This window comes from Crotalus tigris, unplaced genomic scaffold (genome assembly GCF_016545835.1).
Source record: "Crotalus tigris isolate CLP2741 ecotype Arizona unplaced genomic scaffold, ASM1654583v1 scf7180000021287.315228, whole genome shotgun sequence".
Classification (NCBI taxonomy): Eukaryota; Metazoa; Chordata; class Lepidosauria; order Squamata; family Viperidae; genus Crotalus; species Crotalus tigris.
The window spans coordinates 216,587-239,118 of NW_024098436.1; the positions used below are offsets into that span (position 1 = coordinate 216,587).

The 22,532-nt window shown below is 55.8% G+C and overlaps 2 protein-coding genes across 4 annotated transcripts in view; one reads left to right on the plus strand and one right to left on the minus strand.

Annotated features, from left to right (window-relative positions):
- Positions 1-9,778, plus strand: part of KCNH2 (potassium voltage-gated channel subfamily H member 2) — a 51,674-nt gene extending 41,896 nt beyond the window's left edge. For 2 of the 3 annotated variants that reach the window (XM_039369851.1, XM_039369852.1), the window contains 9 exons: positions 2,890-3,277; positions 3,611-3,810; positions 4,331-4,583; positions 6,072-6,265; positions 6,412-6,511; positions 6,791-7,057; positions 7,284-7,485; positions 7,951-8,140; positions 8,365-9,778. In XM_039369851.1, the coding sequence (XP_039225785.1) occupies positions 2,890-3,277; positions 3,611-3,810; positions 4,331-4,583; positions 6,072-6,265; positions 6,412-6,511; positions 6,791-7,057; positions 7,284-7,485; positions 7,951-8,140; positions 8,365-8,544 (1,974 nt within the window). In that variant the 3' untranslated portion in view covers positions 8,545-9,778. The other variant, XM_039369853.1, reaches the window with a different exon arrangement.
- Positions 9,779-11,290: 1,512 nt separating this feature from the next.
- AOC1 (amine oxidase copper containing 1) lies at positions 11,291-21,982 on the minus strand. The gene is made up of 5 exons (XM_039369855.1): positions 21,941-21,982; positions 17,395-18,941; positions 14,153-14,441; positions 12,487-12,619; positions 11,291-12,011 (listed from the first exon to the last, which is right to left on the minus strand). Exons 2-5 carry the CDS (start codon positions 18,929-18,931, stop codon positions 11,733-11,735), a joined length of 2,238 nt encoding a protein of 745 aa, XP_039225789.1. The 5' UTR covers positions 18,932-18,941; positions 21,941-21,982; the 3' UTR covers positions 11,291-11,732.
- Positions 21,983-22,532: the final 550 nt, after the last annotated feature.

The following is a 22,532-nucleotide window of genomic DNA, read 5'->3' on the forward strand; positions in this document are numbered from 1 at the left end:
TCGAAGACCGGGACCCTGGGAGGGGTCTGTGACAACTCGCCACAGGTTGTTACACTAATCTCAACGAAACTATGGAAAAGAATCATTATGTAAATATATATAAAAGAGAATAGAGCTGGAAGGGACCTTGGAGGTCTTCTAGTCCAGCCCCCTGCTCAAGCGGGAGAACCTATACCATCTCAGACAGGTGACTGTCTAGCCTCTTCTTAAAAACCTCCAGCGATGGAGCGCCCACGATTTCTGGTGGCAAGCTGTTCCACTGGTTAATTGTCCTCATTGTCAAGAAGTTTCTTCTTAATTCTACGTTGCTTCTCTCTTTGGTCAGTTTCTAACCGTTGTTTCTCGTCCTGCCTTCAGGCGCTTTGGAGAATAACATGACCCCCTCTTCTTTGGGGCAGCCCCTCAGATACCAGAACAATGCTATCCTGTCTCCCCTACTTCTTCTTTTCTTTAGACCGGCCAAACCCAAATCCCGCAGCCGTTCTTCGTATGTTTTAGTCTCCGGGCCTCGGATCCTCTTAGTTGCTCTTCTCCGATTTTGTTTTTACAAACGCTCCACATCTTTTTTGTGATGTGGGGACCAACACTGGCTGCGGGATTCCAGGTGTGGCCTTACTAGGGCAGTGGTTCTCAACCTGTGGGTCGGGACCCCATTTGGGGTCGAATGACCATTTCACGGGGGTCGCCAAACAAGGCTGTCCGCCATTTTTTCCCCCTTTTCTTTGGCCACGCCCCTGGCACCCAGTGATGTATAAGTGGTTGGGGGTCACCACAACATGGGGAACTGTATTATGGGGTCGCGGCATTAGAAAGGTTGAGAACCACTGTACTAGGGGGTTTTGCAAAGCGGGACGAAGACTTTGCGCCATCTTGATCCTAGGCCTCTGTTTACACACCCCGGGATTGTGTTGGCTTTTTTTGGGCGGCTGCTGCATGTGGCTGGTTCAGGGTTGAGAGATCGCCCACTAGGACTCCGAGGTTCATCTCCCAGTTGCTGTTTTTAAGCCAGGTCTCGCCCAATCTGCATTATTTGTATCTTTGGGGTTTCCGGCCTAAGTGTAAAAACTTTGCTTTTCTCCACCGTGAAACTCATCGTGTTGGACGGGGCCTGTTGTTCATGTTTGTCGAGTATCTTTTTGGAGCCCGGTGGTACCCCCACTGCTTACTCCTCTCCGTGTGGATGTAGTGCCGTTGAGAGCTACTCGCTGAGTACGGTTTGGCAGCCAGCTACAGATCCATCCGGTGGGATGTTGTCTACTCCACCTTTTTCTAGCTTATCCAGGAGTAGGGTTGCGGTCTACCTTGTCAAAGGCCTTACTTGAAGTCTTACGCCTACTACGTCCACGGCGTTTCGCTGGTCTACTAGTGCAGTCTCTTTCTCGGAGAATGAAATAAGGTCGGTTTTGGCGTGATCTCTTTTTGACAAACCCGTGCCGGCTACCGGTTATGACTTGGTTTGCGTCTCGTCGTTCGGAGGCAGAAGGAAGGACCGAGTGCAGTGTGAACGGTCAACGTTAAAATCGTTTCTTCGCGCGTTTTAAATCATTAAACGGAATTGATAAATTTTCCCGTGGCGAGTTATTATAACAACAACAATATAATCATGATGATGATGATAATAATACTAATAACAAAACAACAATGATAATAATGATAACGATAATAATAATATAATGATAATGATAATAATAACAACAATAATGATGTGAAGATAATATAATGATGATGATGATGATAATACTAATACTAATACTAATACTAATAATAATAAAAGTTGGAAGGGACCTTGGAGGTCATCTAGTCCAACCCCCTGCTCAGGCTGGAAACCCTATCCCATTTTGGATAAATGGCTATCCAGTCTCTTCTTAAGAATAGAGTAAGAATAAGAATAAGAATAAGAATTACAATAGAATAGGAATAGAATAGAATAGAATAGAATAGAATAGAATAGAATAGAATAGAATAGAATAGAATAGAATAGAATAGAAGAATGAAAAATAATAATAGAAGAACAGAATAGAATAGAATAGAAGAATGAAGAATAATAATAGAAGAATAGAATAGAATAGAATCAGAGTTGGAAGGCTTTGGAGGTCATCTAGTCCAACCCCCTGGTCAGGCAGAAAACCCCGTTTCCATTTCAGACAAATGGCTGTCCAGTCTCTTCTTAAAAACCTCCAGTGTGGAAGGTGGAAGGGACCTTGGAGGTCATTTAGTCCAACCCCCTGCTCAGGCAGGAAAGCCTATCCCGTTTCAGACAAATGGCTGTCCAGTCTCTTCTTGAACACTTCCAGTGTTGGAGCATTCACCGCTCCTGGAGGCAAGGAGTTCCACTGGTTAAGTGTTCTCACTGTCAGGGAGTTTATCCTTAGTTCCAGGTTGCTTCTCTCCTTGGTGAGTTTCCATCCGTTGCTTCTCGTCCGGCCTTCAGGCGCTTTGGAGAACAGCTTGACTCCCTCTTCTTTGGGGCAGCCCCTGAGATACTGGAACGCTGCTATCCTGTCCCCCCTCGTCCTTCTCTTCATTAAACTAGACATACCCAATTCCAGCAACCATTCCTTACATGCTTTAGCCTCCATCCCCTAACCATTTTTGTTGCTCTTCTCTGTACTCTTTCTAGAATCTCAACATCTTTTTTACATGGTGGGGACCAAAACTGGATGCCGTATTCCAAGTGTGGCCTTACCAAGGCCTTGTAAAGTGGTAGCAACCCTTCACCTGATCTTGATTCTATCCCTCTGTTAATGCAGCCTAGCACGGTGTTGGCTTTTTGGGCAGCTGCAGCCCACGGCTGGCTCCTATTTACCATGGCCAATTGGCCGCGGTGCGTTCGCCGTGGTGACTTGTCGCGGGAGATTCACACCCTCCCCGCCTCTTCTCCCCACGCAGACCACCACCCTGATTGGGCTGCTGAAGACGGCCCGCCTGCTGCGCCTGGTGCGTGTGGCCCGCAAGCTGGACCGCTACTCGGAGTACGGGGCGGCCGTGCTCTTCCTGCTGATGTGCACCTTCGCTCTGATCGCCCACTGGCTGGCCTGCATCTGGTACGCCATCGGCAACATGGAGGGCAAGACCATCGGTTGGCTCCACTCGCTGGGCGGGCAGATCGGGAAGCCCTTCAACGCGAGCACCTCGCACCTGGGTCCCAGCATCAAGGACAAGTACATCACCGCCCTCTACTTCACCTTCAGCAGCCTGACCAGCGTCGGCTTCGGCAACGTCTCGCCCAACACGAACCCGGAGAAGATCTTCTCCATCTGCGTCATGCTGATTGGCTGTGAGTGCTGCCCGTCGGGAGGGGCGGGGCCCAGTTGGGGAGGCGGCGTCCACTTAAAAATGGGTGCCATCTCTGCTTCGCGTCCGCGGCGGGCGGGACGAGCTGGGATTAAGCGCATACAACGCACAGCCTTCCCGAACCGTGCCCGGGGTTACCGGGCGGCGGGCTGCGTGTCACCCCTTGGATTGGGAAGGAGTGTTCCTACCCCGATGTGCCACGTAGTAGGGAGCTGAGGGGAGCCTGGGAACGGAGAGTAGCAGTGGGCGAGGCAGAACCCGTTCCAGGCACTGGGAGTGTTAGCCACAGACGGGTGTCTCCCTTCCTTCTCGCCAGCCCTGATGTACGCCAGCATCTTTGGGAACGTGTCGGCCATCATCCAGCGGCTGTACTCCGGCACCGCCCGCTACCACACCCAGATGCTGCGGGTGCGAGAGTTCATCCGCTTCCACCAGATCCCCAACCCCCTGCGCCAGCGCCTAGAAGAGTATTTCCAGCACGCCTGGTCTTACACCAACGGCATCGACATGAACGCGGTGAGTTATCGGTGCCTTCCCCCCCTTCTCGCGATCCTGGTGGGTCTCTGCTCCCCGGGTGACCGGGGAGCTGCGGGTCGAGGTCTCCCCTCCCCATGGGGCGTTGAACTGCCTGTGCCACTAGGGTCTCTCCCCTTAGCACCCCCCAAGGAGTGTAGAACAGGTCCCCAAGCCCTGGGCCTTGAGATGTTCAGAATCGGGCTACGGAAGCGATGGGTCGGCATGCACGTGCACGCATCCTCCCCCCGTTGCCCGGGTAGCAGGCAGCACAGGGGTACGCCCTCCGTTTGCGCGCACCCGCTGGTCACACCAATCCCTCCCCCAGCTAAAAAATTGGACCTCTGGCGTAGGATACACTACATTTTTGGGGGGATGGCCCAAATCGTTTCCGAGAACGGGATCCGCCTCTCCTTTGTCGGATCGGTCCTCGCGGGCGGACGTTCCTCAGGATGAGAAACTTCCAGGGACTCGATTCGACCTCTCTCCTCTCCCTCCCTCTTTCTCTCCCCCACCCCTGCAGGTGCTGAAGGGATTCCCCGAGTGCCTGCAAGCCGACATCTGCCTGCACCTGAACCGTACCTTACTGCAAAACTGCCGTCCCTTCCGGGGCGCCAGCAAGGGCTGCCTGCGCGCCTTGGCCATGAAGTTCAAAACCACCCACGCCCCGCCGGGGGACACCTTGGTGCACGCCGGGGACGTGCTGACCGCCCTCTACTTCATCTCCCGCGGTTCCATCGAGATCCTCCGGGGGGACGTGGTGGTCGCCATTCTAGGTGAGGAAGGGGCTGCCGCCAGTCTCTGCTCCGTCTCTGATCTTACGGAAAGGACGCCCCCTCCCCAAAGCATCCCTAGAACGGCCCTTGAGAAGGTGGCAGGATCCCGGAGGAATACAGGGAATCCTCTGTCAGTGCGTACACACACAGATAATCCAGGAGTAAATACAGTAAACAGTGGTCTATATTAAATGATGGTTTATCTTACGCTACCTTCAATATCTTACCCCAGGAACAATATACATACACGTGCTGGTACCACAGGATCCAACACACAGCAGTTGCAGCGGGAAACGGATAAGAGAGAGAGAGAGAGACCCCAGCAAAGCCTTCCCTTTTATACTCAGGCTCTTAAAGGGATACAGACCCTGCTTGTTCTCAAAGAGACACAGACCTTGCTGGATCAATCCTGTCCTTGCCTCATCCACCTTACCTTACATCAGCTGGTTAACCTTTAAGTCATTGCCCAGTTCCTTTAGCGACCGTTCAAAGTTACGATGGCACTGGGAAAAGTGGCTTACGACCGCACACTTGCGACTGTCGTGGCATCCCCCAGGGTCATGTGATCAAAATTCGGCCGCTTGGCAACTGGCTCGTATTTAGGACGGGTGCAGTGTCCCAGGGTCATGTGATCCCCTTTTGCAATCTTCCGACAAGCTCATATTTATGACGGTCGCAGTGTCCCAGGATCGTGTGATCCCCTTTTATGACCTGCCGACAAGCTCGTATTTATGACGGTCGCAGTGTCCCGGGATCATGTGATCCCCGTTTGCGATTTTCCGACTTGCTCGTATTTATGACAGTCGCAGTGTCCCGGGATCGTGTGATCCCCTTTTGCGACCTACTCTGGTATTCTGTAAAGGTCTCCTGCCGGTCGGACTAGAAGACCTCCAAGGTCCCCTTCCAACTCTGTTATTCCATGAGTCCGTAAAGGTCCCCTGCTTAAACGGGGTTGGGCTAGAAGACCTCCAAAGTCCCTTCCAGAATTATGTCGGGTCTCCTGCTTCATCGGGCGGTTCCACTGAAACCTCTGGATAGAAACAATCCTTGGCTTCATTTTTGGAGGACGGTATATTATTATTGACCGCTAACAATTGCAAAGCCCGAACTGAGACTCGCGCGCCCAAGTTCCTAAGTTGTACTTTTCCCTCTCTCAACGTTGCCCTCCATTCCGCCCTGAGTGCTCCCCCCAGTATGACCAGTCCATTGCCCTCCCCCCTCAGTATGACCAACCAGGTTCAGACATACTGGTCAGTCCTAGAGCAGGTTGGTACGTGGCTCCCTTCTTCTGCACGCTGGGTGACCTTGAGGCAGCATCTCTGGGAGAAACCGCGTTTATGTCCGTTTCCCCAAGCATCCCCCACTCGTCTCCCGCTCTCCGCGGCGCGTGGCGGTCTGTCCCTGCAACGAAGCTTGACGCGGGTCTTCCGGCTGGTGTCCCACCGCCCTTGTGCATTCTTTGTCCACTCTCCCCGCCCCCCACCCCAGGGAAGAACGACATCTTTGGGGAGCCGCTCAACCTGTACGCGCGACCCGGCAAGTCCAACGCGGACGTGCGAGCCCTGACGTACTGCGACCTGCACAAGATCCACCGGGAAGATCTGCTGGAGGTGCTGGACATGTACCCGGAGTTCTCGGACCATTTCTGGTCCAACCTGGAGATCACCTTCAACCTGCGAGATGTGAGTGGCTCGGGATGGGCTCCCAGGGTCCGGGCTAGCCCCGCCCTCCCTCCCCACCCACCCACGCTGCTCCCCCGTCCCAGACCCGTTCTTCCTCTGGAGTCTTGCCTTCTCCCCGAGTGAGAAAGAGCTGCTTGGCCTTGCAGACCAACATGATCCCAGGCTCCCCTGGCAGCGACGAGATGAACGGGGGCTTCAACCGGCTGCGACGGCGCAAGCTCTCCTTCCGACGGCGCACCGAGAAAGGTGAGTCTTGGCCGGAGGAAACCGCCTCTCTCCGTGGTCCTCCGAGGGCTCCGTGAAGTTTGATTAAACCTTTCTCACTGCTCCCTTCGGAGACCCCTCAGCCTCTCCCCCACGTGTCTGTCGTCGCAGATCCCGGCGAGCAAACAGTGAAGGTTCAAGACCCTGGACCCGCCTAGCTTGCAATCCTGGCATGGAACCGCTGCGAGGCTACGACAGGCACACCCTGTGCTCCCGAGACACACGTAGAGTGCTTTTTTTTTTCCCCTACATGTCCCTCAGACGAGCTACTGGGGGAAGCGAGGTCCCAGCCCAAGGCCCTGCACCTCGGCCAGAACTGTCCGTCGCCAGCCTCTCCCAGGTGGGAAGCGTGCCTCAGCAGCTCGGCAGCCTCCAGCCCGCCCTCCAGCGACGAGGAGGAGATCCCCGTCCCCGTCTCCAGGGTCACGGAGCTGTCGCCTTTCCACCGGGCCGTGGCGCCCCTCGCCGTGCCTCCCTCCGCAGCCCCCCCTGAGCAGCAGAGCAGCGACTCCTGCAACCCGCTCTCCGGTAAGGCCTGCTTCAGAGGGGTTGTGTATTGCTCACCATCCGTAGCGCAATGGGGGGACAGAAAGAGGAGGCGGGCTTGGCGTCCGCACGACATGGGACCGTCCTTCGTTTGGGCCACCCACTCCGCTGCTGGGACCCGGGAGGGGGCTGACCTGCCCATCTCGCAGGGACCCCCCCCTCAGAGGAGTGCCTGGGACTGACCCCTCCTCCCTGCTGTGTCCCTCAGGGGCCTTTTCCGGCATGTCGAACATCTTCAGCTTCTGGACGGAGAGCCGAGAACGGCAGTACCAGGAGCTGCCGAGCTGCCCCCCTGCTGCCCGCCCCACCCTCAACCTCCCTCTGGCCGCCAGCGGCAGCCTCCCCTCCAGCAGGCGGCACCGCGCCGAGCTGGAGGGCCGCCTGGACCTGCTCCAGAAGCAGCTCAACAGGTAAGAGCAGACGGGCACGGGGTGCGTTCGTGTGCGTGTGTAATCGGATTGTGCCCTGCAAACTCAGCCGAATCACCCCTGGGCATTAGCCGGTGAAGAGAAGTCGCCGGGCTGAAGGTTGTTCTCCCCTCCCCATTGCTTTTTTTGGGTGAGGGGCTGTCCTCTTCGTTCTTCCAAGCCCCCAACCCCTCCTGGAGAAAGAGCTGGCTAGAAGCAGGGAAGGGGGAAGCAGGAGAGGGTCCTTCCTGCCCGGAGGAGGCACAATCGGACGGGTGCCCCAAGGAAGGGGCCTTGTTCTGGCCTGTGGTGGTGGGGGGGTCCCTTCCTTGCACAAAGGCACTGCAGACCATTTTCCTAAGGCGGATGGACGGGGAGACGGGTGTATTCCACACAAAGGTGCGTGGAAGAGATGCTTTATTGCCTGTCTGGGCCTACCCCGGCCACCCACCCGTCGTTTCCCTCCAGGCTGGAGAACCGCCTGACTGCGGACGTGGGCTCCATCCTGCAGCTGCTGCAGCGCCAGGCGGTCCTGGTGCCCCCCACCTACAGCGCCGTCTCCTCGCCGCAGCCTCCGCCGAACGCCGAGCCCTCCTTGGGAGAACACCCCCTGCCCTTGGCCCCCATCCTGGCCCAGACACTCTGCACCCGGACACAGGTGAGTGTCCCCTCGTAGACTGGGCCCTGTCCTCAAGGCCTGCAGCACCCCCCCAAAACCCGCGGAACCCCCACCTGGTGCTCTGTGCTCAGACAGACGGGCGGACGTGGCATCGGGGGTTGCCGTTGCGGGTGCTGCCCCTTCCTCCCCCTTTGAAGCAGGTTTGGATGGGGTTTTGGACCCCCAGCCCCGCAAACCGCTCACGCTTTCTCGTCCCTTCTCAGATGCCCCTTTTCCCGGCTCCCCGTGTGGACGCCGCCGAGTCCAGCGACGAGGTGGTGCTGCTGATGGAGCCGCCCTACGTGGCCCCGCGACGCCTTTCGCTTCCGGGACAGCTGGCCGCCACGGAGGACCCGGACTTGCCCCCAGATTTGCACAGACACTGCTCGGATCCCGGCAGTTAATGGACTCAGACAAGGGTCTCTCCGCACGATGGGGAGAGCAGACGGTGGAGAAGGATCGCCGGGGGCCCCCACAGCCCAGGCGAGGGGCAGCCTCCTGGCACGGCCGGCCCATACGACGTTAGCTGGCCTAACGGGCGGGCTGGTCCCGGGGAACCGGCAGGAGGGCTGCAGGAACCGTGGCGTCAACGAGGATGACGACGGCGGAGCAGGCAGGACGCTGACCGCGAGGATCGGAGCGCCGTTTGGGACCCTGAACGTTGGGGTGTTATCGTCCTCCTTCGATCACCCCCAAGTGGCTGAGCAGGAAGAAGGGGGGGGCGCTCCTGCAGGGACCTCACGCTGGACCCCCTGAGGAGGGCAGCTCGGCCCAGCAGCGGGACGCTCCCCCTTCGTCTCACTCTGGGGAGCTGTGATCTTTGCGGTACTCGGACGAGAGCAACACGGGGCCCACGGGGCCCACTTCCTTATTTTGAGAGACCCCCCTCCCCAGATCTTTCATGAGCCCCCTTGCTTCACCAAAGCGATTTCTCCATGGGGGGGGGGAGGCTCCAGCTGTGCAATAATTTAAACGCTCCTTGAATCCATTCGGGGGGGGGGGTGGTTGGTGCGTCGTAGCAGCAACTGGTACGGAAAAGCGGAGACCAGCCCGGAGATCGTAAGGATTGAGGAAAGACAGGTGTAGGTCACTTACTGCTGGGTCACTCCACCCTCCCTTTAGAATCCAGGCTGTCTCCACAGCCACCACCACCCCCCAACTACACATGCGGCTACACATCTCTGTAAGGGGGTGCTTTCTCTCTACACAGGCGCACCCCACTCTCTTCGCTACTTCTTCCTCTGCTGGCGTTGCGGCGAAACGGTCCCGCTGAGAAAAAAAAACGGGGTGCGGGGAGGGGACGTGGCAGAGAACGGGGGGAGGTCCCTGCTCCTTCCCACACCCCCATTGCATAAGCATCCCCCCCACCCATTAAAGCAGCAACCCGCTGCGTGCAAAAGCCTTTCTCTCCCTCCCCCCAACTCTCACGGGTGGGTCCTGCCCCTCTCACTTGGGTAAAGGTGGCTTCGTTCCATCAAGGGGGGGCGATGATTCCCCCCAAACAGGGCAGGTCTCCAGACTCCCCCTCCCAGCTTGTCCCACACATCTGAAGGACGCACAAGATATTCCCCCACCCCACCCCGCATGCTGTCCTCGGCAGTAGCAACCGATGCCCAATAAATTTGGACTGGATGACTACACCGCTCCCCCGTCTCCGTCTGTTTCGGGGGGGGTCCTGTGTGGGTCAGCCTGGGGGTTGCCAAGATTGCCGGGAAAAGAGGAGAGCAAAGGCTTCGGGCTAGTTGACGTACGGCGTCAGTGGAGCCCCCAAATTTACAGTTTCTAAGTGAGACGGCTGTTCAGGGACTTTTGCTCCGTTTTATGACCGTTGGTGAGCGAGCCGCCGCGGTTCTTAAGGGAGTCGCACAGTGGTGGAACGAATTTGTCTTCCCCATTGATAGACGGTCGCCAAAGGGGAGTACGGGACCCACCCCGGGACACCGCAACCGTCGTAAGTACGCGATAGGTGCCGAGCGTCTGGATTTTGATCGTTGAGGATGCCGCAGCGGTTGTAAATGTGACAAACGGCCGTTTTTTTCCCAGTGCCGTTGCAACTTCGAACAGTCACTAACTGAGCTGTCGTAAGCCGAGGAAAGGGAGGAAGGGGAGGAGAGACAAAGCATCCAGGAGTGCCCCTCCCCGCTTTGGACGGCCATCATTGTCAAGGGCTTGTCGTGGCGGGAAAGGACAACACAACCCATCGGTCTACCCAGGGCTGTGGGACCTGGTTCCTTGGGTGTGGGCAGCCGAAAAGGACCCCTTCGGCCACGCTGGTCCTCCACTTACGACCGTTCGTTTAGCGACCGTTGGAACTTAAAACGGCGCCGGAAAACAGGGACGGACGACCGCCTTCACCCTGACACCCGTTGGCAGCGTCCCTTTTACGACGTGATGTAGACTGGATAACTGACCCACAGTTACGACGGTCGCAGGGTCCCCAGGGGGGTGGGGGGGCACGCGGTCGCCTTTTTATGACCTTCTGACAAACGGAGCCAGGCTACACTTAACAACCTGCGGGCATTCGTTTCATAAACGTGGCCGGAAAACCGTATCATGAGAAAACTCAACCTGTTGCTCCTTTAGCGACATAAATTTGGGGCCGTAAGTTGAGGACCCCCTGTATGTCGAAGGGAGGGAGGGGACATAATCCTGGGTCACCTGGCTCAGGTGAGAAAGAAGGCAAGAAGCTGACCGTCCCAGGACAAGAGACGGGCGTCTCGCTCTGTGACTAGCGCAGCGAGTCCTCAATTTACGACGGTTCCTTCAGTGACCGAAATGGCAACAGCACTGGAAACAAAATGCTTTTCACGCTTAAGGACCGTTCTGGCATCCCCAGGGGTCATGGGTGGTAAAATCCAGACAACTGACTCGTCTTTATGACGGTCTCAACGTCCCAGGATCTCCTTTTGCGACCGGACGAGCAACGTCAAGGAGACTTGCAGAGTGACTTCCCAGGCAGGGGCCATTGAGGGTTTTGTGGTCGTGAGGAGGGGGGCACATGGGGCGGGGAGTGGCTGTTGATTGGCGCTTTGGGTGGGGCCTTTGGTGGCACATGGGTCTTGGGGCTCAGCATTCTCGGCCCTTCCAAACGACCAGCCTTCCAGAGTGTGCTTGGCGCTCTCCTTCCGGGCCTAAAAGATTGGAGGTGGCTTTGAAAGAGTTGATCTCATTTATTTTCACAACAGCCCTGCCGGGTAGGACAGTGGATTCACGTGGCCCATGGGGGGGGGAGCCCTGCTCCAAAAGCTACCCTCTGGGGAAACACAACTGGGGGGGGGGAAGGGGAGGAAAATAACCTTGGACCCCCGAGTTGCCAAGTTTGCGTCCTGGAATCCAAATTGTGCCCTTGGCTGCAGTGTCAGTAATGGGCCAGGAGGGGGTGCAAGTGAGGCAGGACTTGGGGCCCCCTGCTGGCGGTCGAGGATTTGGAACCGGGGTAACGCCGAGGCGGAGGACAGCGTGGCCAAGTTCCTCCCCGGTTTTTCTGCCCGTAGACCCTCTGCCCGGCCACGGGCACCGCTGGAGGAGGTCCTCCCGGGCGCGATTCGAACTGGTGACGGCTGCGTTCCAAGGTCGGAAGGTCCCAGCTGAGCTAGACGGGGTGGTACGTGCCGTTGTAGCTGAAGGACTCGTTCGTCACGCACTGCCCGGGGCTGTCCGGCGTCCAGCGCTGAATTCGCACGCCGTCCCGGCTCCCGGCCTCGGCGGGACGCACGATGACCGTCCGACGGGACGCCACCGAGGGGTCTTCGTCGAAGAAGTTGAAGGGGCGCAACAAGAAGCCCACCACGGTGCCGGGCGTGGCCGTGTTGGGGACGTCTTCCGAGTGGGGAATGTGGAGGAAGCCCACCGTCACCCAGGCCACGAGGTCCTACCGGACAGAAGTTGGTCAGGAAGGAGTGCGTCACACACACACACACACACACACACACAAATACACGGAGACACCACACACACGTACACCCCTCTACCTCAGCGGTTCTCCACCTGTGGGTCGGGACCCCATTTGGGGTCGAACGGCCATTTCACGGGGGTCGCCAAACAACGCCGTCCGCCATTTCCCCCCCCCTTTTCCTTGGCTGTGCTCCTCCCTTTTATTCTATTGGCTTTCGAAAGCCAATCGAAGAGACTCTCTTGAACAGAGTCTCATTCTATTGGCTTTCCAAAGCCAATAGGAATGGTCCAGGCTATCTCTGCCTGGCTGAGCCCGCCAAAAGTCCCATTCTGCAAACGGTGCTGCACCAGTCGAGTAGTCCTCAACTTACGACCGGCTGAGTAGTCCTCGACTTAACGACCGGTTGGGGGGGGGTCGCGGCATTAAAAAGTTTGAGAACCCCTGCTCTTACCTGCTTGTCGATGCTCTCGTCCTTCCGGAGGAAGTGTTCGAAGCTCACGCTGGGATTCCAAGGATCGTTCTGGATGTACAAGCTGCTGCTGACGCCTTCGTTCTCGTGGTGTTGTGTCACCGCCAAGTGGTACCTGCGGGGGGGGGGGAAATGCCCTGTGTCAGCTTCCGAGCATGGCCGGGGTGACCCCACCCCACGTGTCTACACCAGTGATTCTCAACCTGTGGGTCGGGACCCCATTTGGGGGTCGAACGACCATTTCACGGCGGACGCCAAACAACGCAGTCCGCCATTTTTCCCCCTTTTCCTTAGCTGTGCTACTCCCTTTTATTCTATTGGCCTTGGAAAGCCAATAGAAGAGACTCTCTTGAATAAAGTCTCATTCTATTGGCTTTCCAAAGCCAATGGGAATGGTCCAGGCTGTCTCTGCCCTGCTGAGCCCGCCAAAAGTCCAAGTCGGCAAATGGTGCTGCGAGTTGTCTGCGGCGAAGGCGAGCTGTCTGGAAGTTTCCACCCATCCCTGCTGAGCAACTACTAACAATGGAAGGAAAAGAGGGCTAGGGGTGGGAGGTGGGAGGCCGGCGGGCGCAGGGAGGGTTGCTGGCGCGCGGGGGGCCCGGCGGGCGCCTTACCTCCCTTGGGCTGGGCCAGCTGGTGGCCCAGCCGGTGGTCGGCCTGCACCGTCTCTGCCCCTTGCCAGCTACGCCTCGGCCGGCGCAGGGGGCGGCACCACGCATGCACGGCATTCCCGGCCAGGGAAAGTCCTCGACCTACTACCGGTTGGGTGGTCCTCGACTTACGACCGGTTGGGGGTCGCGGCATTAAAAAGGTTGAGAACCACTGGTGTAGAGGGACAGGCCTGTGTCCGAGGACCTAACTCCCTCTCCCTCCGTCCCTTATGGTGATACCTTCCTCCGGAAAACACAATTGTAGAGCTGCTAGCGACCCAGAACCCGCTGTGGACCTGCCTCGTGTATCTACTACAGGCTCCCCCTCCGTCTTCTGATACTCCCTCTCCTTATTTTATGCCCAGCAAGGACTGGGGTGTGTGTGTGTGCTGCCTTGGTTATTTCCCTAAATCCCACTCTGCTTTTGTGGGCCCAGGCTGCCCTTCGCCCCAATTTTGTATCCGAAGCGCCTCTCCATCTTTCTGCTGACCCCCTTGAAGAGAACGCTAGGCCGAGACCCCTTATTCTTCTACTCTCAAGTAGGGGCTGGGGCCCACCACTGGACAGCGGTGTGTTGAAAACCGGGCAGTGGAAGAAACGGACAAGCCTGTGCACCGGAGGTTTCACTTGCGCGCGCAGCGGGCAAGCGTGCGCAGGGAGGCGAAGCTCCGCTCCGGCGAGAGGAGGACACTGGTGTTCTCGCACGCGAAGCTCCACTCATGCTCCGTTTGTGTATCAGCGCCCTCGCAGTTGCACGAGTGAAGCTTTGGGTGTGAGCACAAGTGCCCTCCGTTCAAGCATCCCCGCTCCCCCACTGGAGCATACGGGGCTTTCTGCGGGAGCGCCAGTGCCTGCCTCTCTCAACTGGAGATTTTTAAGAAGCAGCTGGACAGTCCCTTGTCGGAGATGGTGTAGGTTCTCCTGCTTGAGCAGGGGGGGCTGGACTAGAAGACCTCCAGGGTCCCTTCCCAGCTCTCTTCTCTTCTGTCCCAGCTCACCTGCTCCAGGTGACCCCGTTCTCCTCCTTCCAGTTACGAGGCAGGACTAGGCCGGCGTGGGAGTTGAGCTGGAGGCGGTAGCTGCGCAGGTGATCCCAGCGGTTCTTCTGGGTGGGGTTGGTAAACAGGAAGTAGCGAGGCATGAGTTTGCCGATGGGAAAGGCCGCCTGGCGCTCCCGCAGGCGTGGCTCGGGCTTCAAGCGAGGCTGCACCAGCCGGTGGCTCGGTTCCCAGGGAAGGGAGATGTTCTCAAAGGCGATGTCCAGCGTCTCGAAGCTGTTGGCGGTCCCTGCGCATAAGAAAAAGACCGGAACGCTTTTTTTAATCAGGTTCACCGTCGGTTTTGGGGTGAAAGAGGATCAGGGGACTGGAGGCTAAAACATGTCGGGAACGGTTGCCGGAATTGGGGATGTCCAGTTTAATGACGAGAAGGATGAGGGGGGGACAGGATAGTAGCCTTCCAGTATCTCAGGGGCTGCCCCAAAGAAGAGGGAGTCAAGCTGTTCTCCAAAGCCCCTGAAGGCAGGACAAGAAGCAACGGGTGGAAACTCATCAAGGAGAGAAGCAACCCAGAACTAAGGAGAAACTTCCTGACAGTCAGAACGATTAACCAGGGGAACAGCCTGCCTCCAGAAGGGGTGAATGCTCCAACACTGGAAGTTCTTAAGAAGAGACTGGACAGCCATTTGTCCAAAATGGTGTAGGGTTTCCTGCCTGAGTAAGGGGATGGACTAGATGACCTCCAAGGTCCCTTCCACACTGGACGTTTGTACCATTTTGTCTGAAATGATATAGCGGGTCCTGCCTGAGCAGGGGATTGCACTAGATGACCTCCAAGGTTCCTTCCAACATTATTCTATTCTATTCTATTCTATTCTATTCTATTCTAGTCTAGTCTAGTCTAGTCTAGTCTAGTCTCTATTCTATTCTATTCTACACTTTATTCTATTCTATTCTATTCTTTATTCTATTCTACTCTTTATTCTATTCTTTTATTTATTCTACTTTATTCTATTCTGTTCTATTCTTTATTCTATTCTAGTCTTTATTCTAGTCTACTCTTTATTCTATTCTACTCTTTATTCTATTCTTTATTCTATTCTATTCTTTATTCTACTTTATTCTATTCTATTCTTTATTCTAGTCTTTATTCTAGTCTATTCTTTTCTATTCTATTCTTTATTCGATTCTATTCTATTCTTTATTCTTTATTCTATTTATTCTATTTTCTATTCTATTCTATTCTATTCTTTATTCTATTCTATTATTTATTCTATTCTATTCTTTATTCTACTTTATTCTATTCTATTCTTTATTCTAGTCTTTATTTTCTATTCTAATCTTTATCCTTTATTCTATTCTATTCTTATTTCTGTTCTATTCTTCTATTCTACTCTTTATTCTGTTCTATTCTTTATTCTACTTTATTCTATTCTATTCTTTATTCTATTCTATTCTTTATTTTATTCTATTCTTTATTCTATTCTATTCTTTATTCTATTCTATTCCATTCTTTATTCTATTTTATTTATTCTTTATTCTATTCTTTATTCTATTCTTTATTCTGTTCTATTCTTTATTCTATTCTATTCTATTCTATTCTATTATTTATTCTATTCTACTTCTATTCCATTCTTTATTCTATTTTATTTATTCTTTATTCTATTCTTTATTCTATTCTTTATTCTGTTCTATTCTTTATTCTATTCTTTATTCTATTCTATTCTATTCTATTCTTTATTCTATTCTACTTCTATTCCATTCTTTATTCTATTTTATTTATTCTTTATTCTATTCTTTATTCTGTTCTATTCTTTATTCTATTCTATTCTATTCTTTATTCTATTCTACTTCTATTCCATTCTTTATTCTATTTTATTTATTCTTTATTCTATTCTTTATTCTATTCTTTATTCTGTTCTATTCTTTATTCTATTCTTTATTCTATTCTATTCTATTCTATTCTATTCTATTCTATTCCATTCTTTATTCTATTTTATTTATTCTTTATTCTATTCTTTATTCTATTCTTTATTCTGTTCTATTCTTTATAGAATAGAACGGGGCTGGACTAGAAGACCTCCAAGGTCCCTTCCAGGTCTATTCTGATGGACTGATTGATCCCCAAGCAGCAGGAGCAACTCCCAGTCACCTGGGCTTTGAAGGGGGAACGGGGGGGGGGACTTGGGCAAAACCACCTGGGTTCCTGTGACGGAGGGGGTGGTCACAGGTGGAAGACAATGCCTGTCCCCCCCAAAAAATGAGCTTTGGCTCAGAATTGGTGACCCCAATTCTTGAAGGCGAGATGGCTGGAAAGGTAGCTAGATGGGGACCCCAGAATTCTTGGACGTCAAGGCTGGGTCCAGCTGGACCTCAGCCCGAGCGCACGCTACCTTTTGCCTCGGAGGTGTCCCGGGACTCTGGACAGCATTCAAACTGCACGCTCTTCAGAGCAGGGGTCCCCAAACCCCCAGTCGTCCTGGGCCACGGCACGCCAGCCACCGGTCCGCACAAACCCGCAAAGGCCCATCCGCGGGGTGCAGGCCGCACACCAAACCACACGCTCTGTGGTCGGTGGGAAAAAAAACCCTTTCTCCACGGAATCGGCCCCTGGTGCCCCAAAGATCAGGTGAACCTCTTTCTCAGAGTATGGATAAACTTTTTTTTATATATATAGAAAGGAGTTTTTGGAGACGGGTCCCTGGTAAAGGAACCGCTGTAGAGCAGCACTTCTCCGCCTGTGGGTCAGGACCCCATTTGGGGGTCGAACGACCATTTCATGGGGGTCACCAAACAACGCCGTCCCCCCTTTTCCTTAGCTGTGCTACTCCCTTTTCTTCTATTGGCTTTCGAAAGCCAATAGGAGAGACTCTCTTGAATAGAGTCTAATTCTATTGGCTTTCAAAAGCCAAGAGGAATTGTCCAGGCTGTCTCTGCCCTGCTGAGCCCGCCAAAAGTCCCATTCGGCAAACGGTGCTGCACCAGTAGAGTAGTCCTCGACTTACGACCGGTGGAGTAGTCCTCGACCTACGACCGGTTGGGGGTCGCGGCCTTAAAAAGGTTGAGAACCACTGCTTTAGAGGCTACTTCGGGGAAAGCGATGTCGTTTCCACGGACATAGCCAACCGGACGAGAAAGCTTCCGTCCCAAAGAGTTTGGCCACAACCGTGGAAATTCGGACCGGAGGGGAGGGGTTCCCCAATCGCTCCATATCGGTCTCCGCCCTGGACGAGCGAACCCACCTGCTACATCCAGGTCAACCTTGTAGTGCACCAGGTGGGTATGGATGTTGCCCAGCAGGTGTGTGTGGAGACGGGTGCCGTAAGAGAGCCCCTCCGGCGTGTAGAAGGAGGCGTGGACGTAGCCCGTGGCGTGGACCTTGGTCTCCAGCACCCCGTTCGGGAAGAGCAGGAAGTCCCAAATGTAGTCGTAGTTGTAGACGGTGGAGGTGGTCCGGATGACCAGGGCGTGGCCCTCCAGCCCGGCGTAGAAGGTGGACCCCCCCTGGAAGTTGCTGTCGAAGTGGCGCCGCAGGGGCACGCCGGTGGGCAGCTCAAAGACGCAGATGGCCCGGGGGTAGCGCACCGGTCCGTCGGCATCGTAGTGGTGGTAGGCGTCCAGGAAGGTTGCCGATTCCGGACAGTCGATGCCCGGCGCCAGTTCGTGGGTGACGCTGCCCATGCCCCAGCCCACGTCGATGTACTTGGTCTGCATGGCGGCCGGGGAGTTGCCGCCGTAGAAGGCGATGGCCTCCTGCACGCTCAGCTCGTAGGCCACCCGCTCGCCGTTGAAGCGCACGTCGAAGAGCTGCAGGCCGGTGGAGGTGCGCAGGCGGAACGCCAGGCTCCACCCGGCATACTTCACCAGGTTCCCGCTCACCGAGTACTGGCGTCCTTGCGGCTCACACACCTTGGCGCCATGGGTGTTGCTCGGGGGCTCGGCGCCGAACTGCCCGCGCGGCACGAAGCTGGAGAAACGGGTCTGCTCCGGATGGGACACCAGCTTGACGGCGGGCACCTTGCCCTGGGCGTAGAGCTGCGCCAGCTCCTGCGGCGTGCCGAAATACTTCCCGTTGTACCACACCTTCTCGATGGACCAGCGGGCCGGGTCCAGCTGCCGGTGGTTGATGAGGACTTCCAGCCCCACCGGGTGGAGGAAGAAGCCCTCGACGGCGCGCTGCAGTATGATCCAGGTCCGCCGTTCCCCGGAGGCGAGGCCCCGCGGGGCGATGTCGGTGAAGGTCAGGCAGCGCTCGCCGCAGTTCCGGAAGCCGAAGCCGGAGACGTCGGTCAGGAGCTGCGTCAAGGGGGCCAGGAGGTCCGCCAGCTTGTCGAAGAGCAGCTGGTACTCCAGCTGGGTCATGGGCCTGGGGGAGAAGGCCACCGGCTGGCCCGACGGGCGGTAGAACGTGGGCCCGGGCAGCGGGCCCACCACGTACTCGGTGACATTGGGCTTGGGCCCGGCGCCGAAGAAGACCACCGCTCGGGCCCGTCGACGCGGGGGCTGCGTGCCGGAGGCGAGGTAGCACAAGGCCTGGCTCTTTTTGGGGGGCAGCGCTTCGATCAGAAAGAGGCTGTTCTTGGCCAGGGAGCCCCCCTTGCTGGGCTGGAGACCCAGTTCCGGACGGCTCATCAAGAACGTCCGGACCGCCCGGAGCTCGGCGGGGCTCAAGTCAGCAAAGATGGAGGCCTTGTCTTGGCTCAGCGGCGGCATCGTAGCCGGGCCGGCCTGGACGAGGAGAGTGAGCATCGCCACAGCGCAGGTGATGGGTATCCACATCGTGAGGGGCCTGTCGGGGGAAGCAGAGGCACTGAGCAGGGAAAGGCAGGCGACAGACAGAAGGGGGGCACACACACACACACACACACACACACACACACACACACACGTGTGCGCACACACCAAGTGTTTCTCTACAGCAGTGGTTCTCCACCTGTGGGTCGGGACCCCATTTGGGGTCGAACGACCACTTCACGGGGGTCGCCAAACAACGCAGTCCGCCATTTTTTCCCCCCTTTTCCTTAGCTGTGCTCCTCCCTTTTATTCTATTGGCTTTTGAAAGCCAATCGAATAGACTCTCTTGAATAGAGTCTCATTCTATTGGCTTTCCAAAGCCAATAGGAATGGTCCAGGCTGACTCTGCCCTGCTGAGCCCGCCAAAAGTCCCAGTCTGCAAACGGTGCTGCACCCGTTGAGTAGTCCTCGACTTACGACCGGTTGAGTAGTCCTCGACTTACGACCGGTTGGGGGTCGCGGCATTAAAAAGGTTGAGAACCACTGGTCTACGGGCTCTGAACCGCGCCGGCTCGGAGGGAACTCGGCTGCTCCGGAGGTGGGAAAGATCTGGAGGACGGAGTGGATGGAGCCAAGGGGAAGGAGGGGAGGGGAGGGGAATATAGGGAGTGGGGAAGGAGGGAGGGTGGGGAGAAAGAAAGATAGAAAGAAAAGAAAGAAAGAAAGAGAGAGAGAGAGAGAGAGAGAGAGAGAAAGAAAGAAAGAAAGAAAGAAAGAAAGGGAGAGGGAGAAGGAGGGAGGGACGGACGGACGGAAGGAAGGAAGGAAGAAGGAAAAGGAGGAAAGGGAAGGAAGGAAAGAGAAAAAGAAAGAAAGAAAGGGATAGGGAGAGAGAAAGAGAGAGAGAAAGAAAGAAAGAGGGAGAGGGAGAGGGAGGGATGGAAGGAAGGAAGGAAGGAAAGAAGGAAAAGAAAGAAGGAGGAAAGGAAAGAAAGCAAGGAAAGAAAAAAAAGAAAGAGAAAGGAAGGAAGGGAGAGGGAGAGAGAGTGAGAGAGAAAGAAAAGGAAGGAAGGAAGGAGAGGGAGAGGGAGGGAAGGAAGGAAGGAAAAGAAAGGAGGAGGGAGGAAAAGAAAGAAAGAAAGAAAGAAAAGAAAGAAAGAAAGAAAGAAAGAAAGAAAGAAAGAAAGAAAGAGAAAAAAAGGGAGGGAAGGAGAGGGAAGGACGGGAGGGAGGCAAGGGCAGAGACTGTGCCCCCCCCCACCAGCCTTCCTCGCCTTGCAGGCCTCCTGCTGACACACACAGACACACACACAGACACACACACACACACACAAACACACACACACACACACACACAAACACACACACACACACACACACACACACACACACACACACACACACACACGGCGTTCCCCTTCCACCTGCCAGGCCTTTGCCCTGGGCTTCTTTTGCAATCCACACACACACACACACACACACACACACACACACACAGACACACACACACAGTGATTCCTGCCCGTGGAGCAGCCGGGAAAGAGCTGAGCCTGGTCAAAAGTCCTGCGAGGCTCCCCACTGGGGGGGGGTGGTGGAAAGATGGAATATCCTTCCTTCCTTCCTTCCTTCCTTCGTTGTTTCTTTCCTTCCGTTGTTCCCTCATTCTCCTTCCTCCCTCCCCTCTCTTCCTTTCCTTCCTTTCCTCCTCCTCCTTCCTCCTTCTTCCCTACTCTCCTTCCTTCCCTTCTCCCACCCCTCCCTTCCTTCTTCCCTTCTTCCCTACTCCTTCCTTCTTTCCTCTCTTCTTTCCTCCCTCCCTTCCTTCCTCCCTCCCTCCTTCCCTCCCCTCTCTTCCTTCTTTTCTTCTTCCCTACTCCTTCTTTCCTTTCTTTCCTCCCTCCCTCCCTTCCTTTCCTCCTTCTTCCTTCTTTCCTTCTTCCCTACTCCTTCCTTCCCTCCCTCCCTTTCTTCCTTCCTTCCTTCCCTCCCTCATTCTGCTCCGTCCCTCCTTCCCCACCTTCCTTCTTTCCTTCTTCCCTACTCCTTCCTTCTCTCCTTTCCTCCCTCCCTCCCTCCCCTCTCTTCCTTCTTTCCTACTCCTTCCTTCTTTCCTCTCTTCTTTCCTCCCTCCCTCCCTCCCTTCCTTTCCTCATTCTCCTTCCTTCTTTCCTTCTTCCCTACTCCTTCCTTCTTTCCTCTCTTCTTTCCTCCCTCCCTTCCTTCCTCCCTCCCTCCCTCCTTCCCTCCCCTCTCTTCCTTCTTTTCTTCTTCCCTACTCCTTCTTTCCTTTCTTTCCTCCCTCCCTCCCTTCCTTTCCTCATTCTTCCTTCTTTCCTTCTTCCCTACTCCTTCCTTCCCTCCCTCATTCTGCTCCGTCCCTCCTTCCCCACCTTCCTTCTTTCCTTCTTCCCTACTCCTTCTCTCCTTCTTTCTCTCCTCCCTCCCTCCCTCCCTCCCTTCCTTTCCACCTTCTCCTTCCTTCTCTCCTCCCTCCCTCCCTCCCTCCCCACCTTCCTTCTTCCCTAATCCTTCTCTCCCTTCTTTCCTCCCTCCCTCCCTTCCTCCTTCCCCACCTTCCTTCTTTCCTTCTTCCCTACTCCTTCCTTCCCTCCCTCCCTCCCTTCCTTCCTTCCCTCCCTCATTCTGCTCCGTCCCTCCTTCCCCACCTTCCTTCTTTCCTTCTTCCCTACTCCTTCTCTCCTTCTTTCTCTCCTCCCTCCCTCCCTCCCTCCCTTCCTTTCCACCTTCTCCTTCCTTCTCTCCTCCCTCCCTCCCTCCCTCCCCACCTTCCTTCTTCCCTAATCCTTCTCTCCCTTCTTTCCTCCCTCCCTCCCTTCCTCCTTCCCCACCTTCCTTCTTTCCTTCTTCCCTACTCCTTCCTTCCCTCCCTCCCTCCCTTCCTTCCTTCCCTCCCTCATTCTGCTCCGTCCCTCCTTCCCCACCTTCCTTCTTTCCTTCTTCCCTACTGCTTCTCTCCTTCCTTCCTTCCCTCCTTCTCCTTCTCCTTCCTTCTCTCCCCCCTCCCTTCCAGCCTGCCCCCGGAGGGCCACTCACTTCGGGGCTGGCCGTGCCGTGCCTGGGGGGGGGGGTGCTGCCTCCTCTTCCACACACCTTCCTTCGGCTGGGGCTGCCCCTATATATCTCCCCACTGGGGGGGGGGAGGGAGGGCTGCAAGTGGGCCGGTCCCCGGCAGAGCAGAGCCGTTGGCTGGCCCTGGGCATGGGGCGGGGTGGGGGGCTGCCATGGCTGGCAGGGCGGAGGGGCCGGGCCGGGCTTGGCCAGGCCCAGGGGGGGCAAAGTCCCTTCCAGGCCTGGCCTGGCCCGGCTCCTAGCCGGAGAAGGGGGGGGCAGCAGGGGGGCAGGGAGGGAGGGGAGGAGGAGGGAGGGAGGGGGGGCAGGGAGCTCCCCCTGCCCCCACCCCCCCCTTAGCAGAGTCTTGCAGGGCCCAGGAGGCCGGTGGGGGGGGCTCAGAGACCCATTGGGCAAGCTTGTTTTTTTTCCAAGTCATGGGTGCGGATCCTGGTGGGCCCGCTTGGATATGGAGGAGGAGGAGGAGGATGAAGAAGAGAGGGAGGGAGGGAGGGAGGGAGGGAGGGAGGGAGGTGGTGGGAGGGAGAGGCGAGAGGAGCGGAGCAGGAGGAGGAGG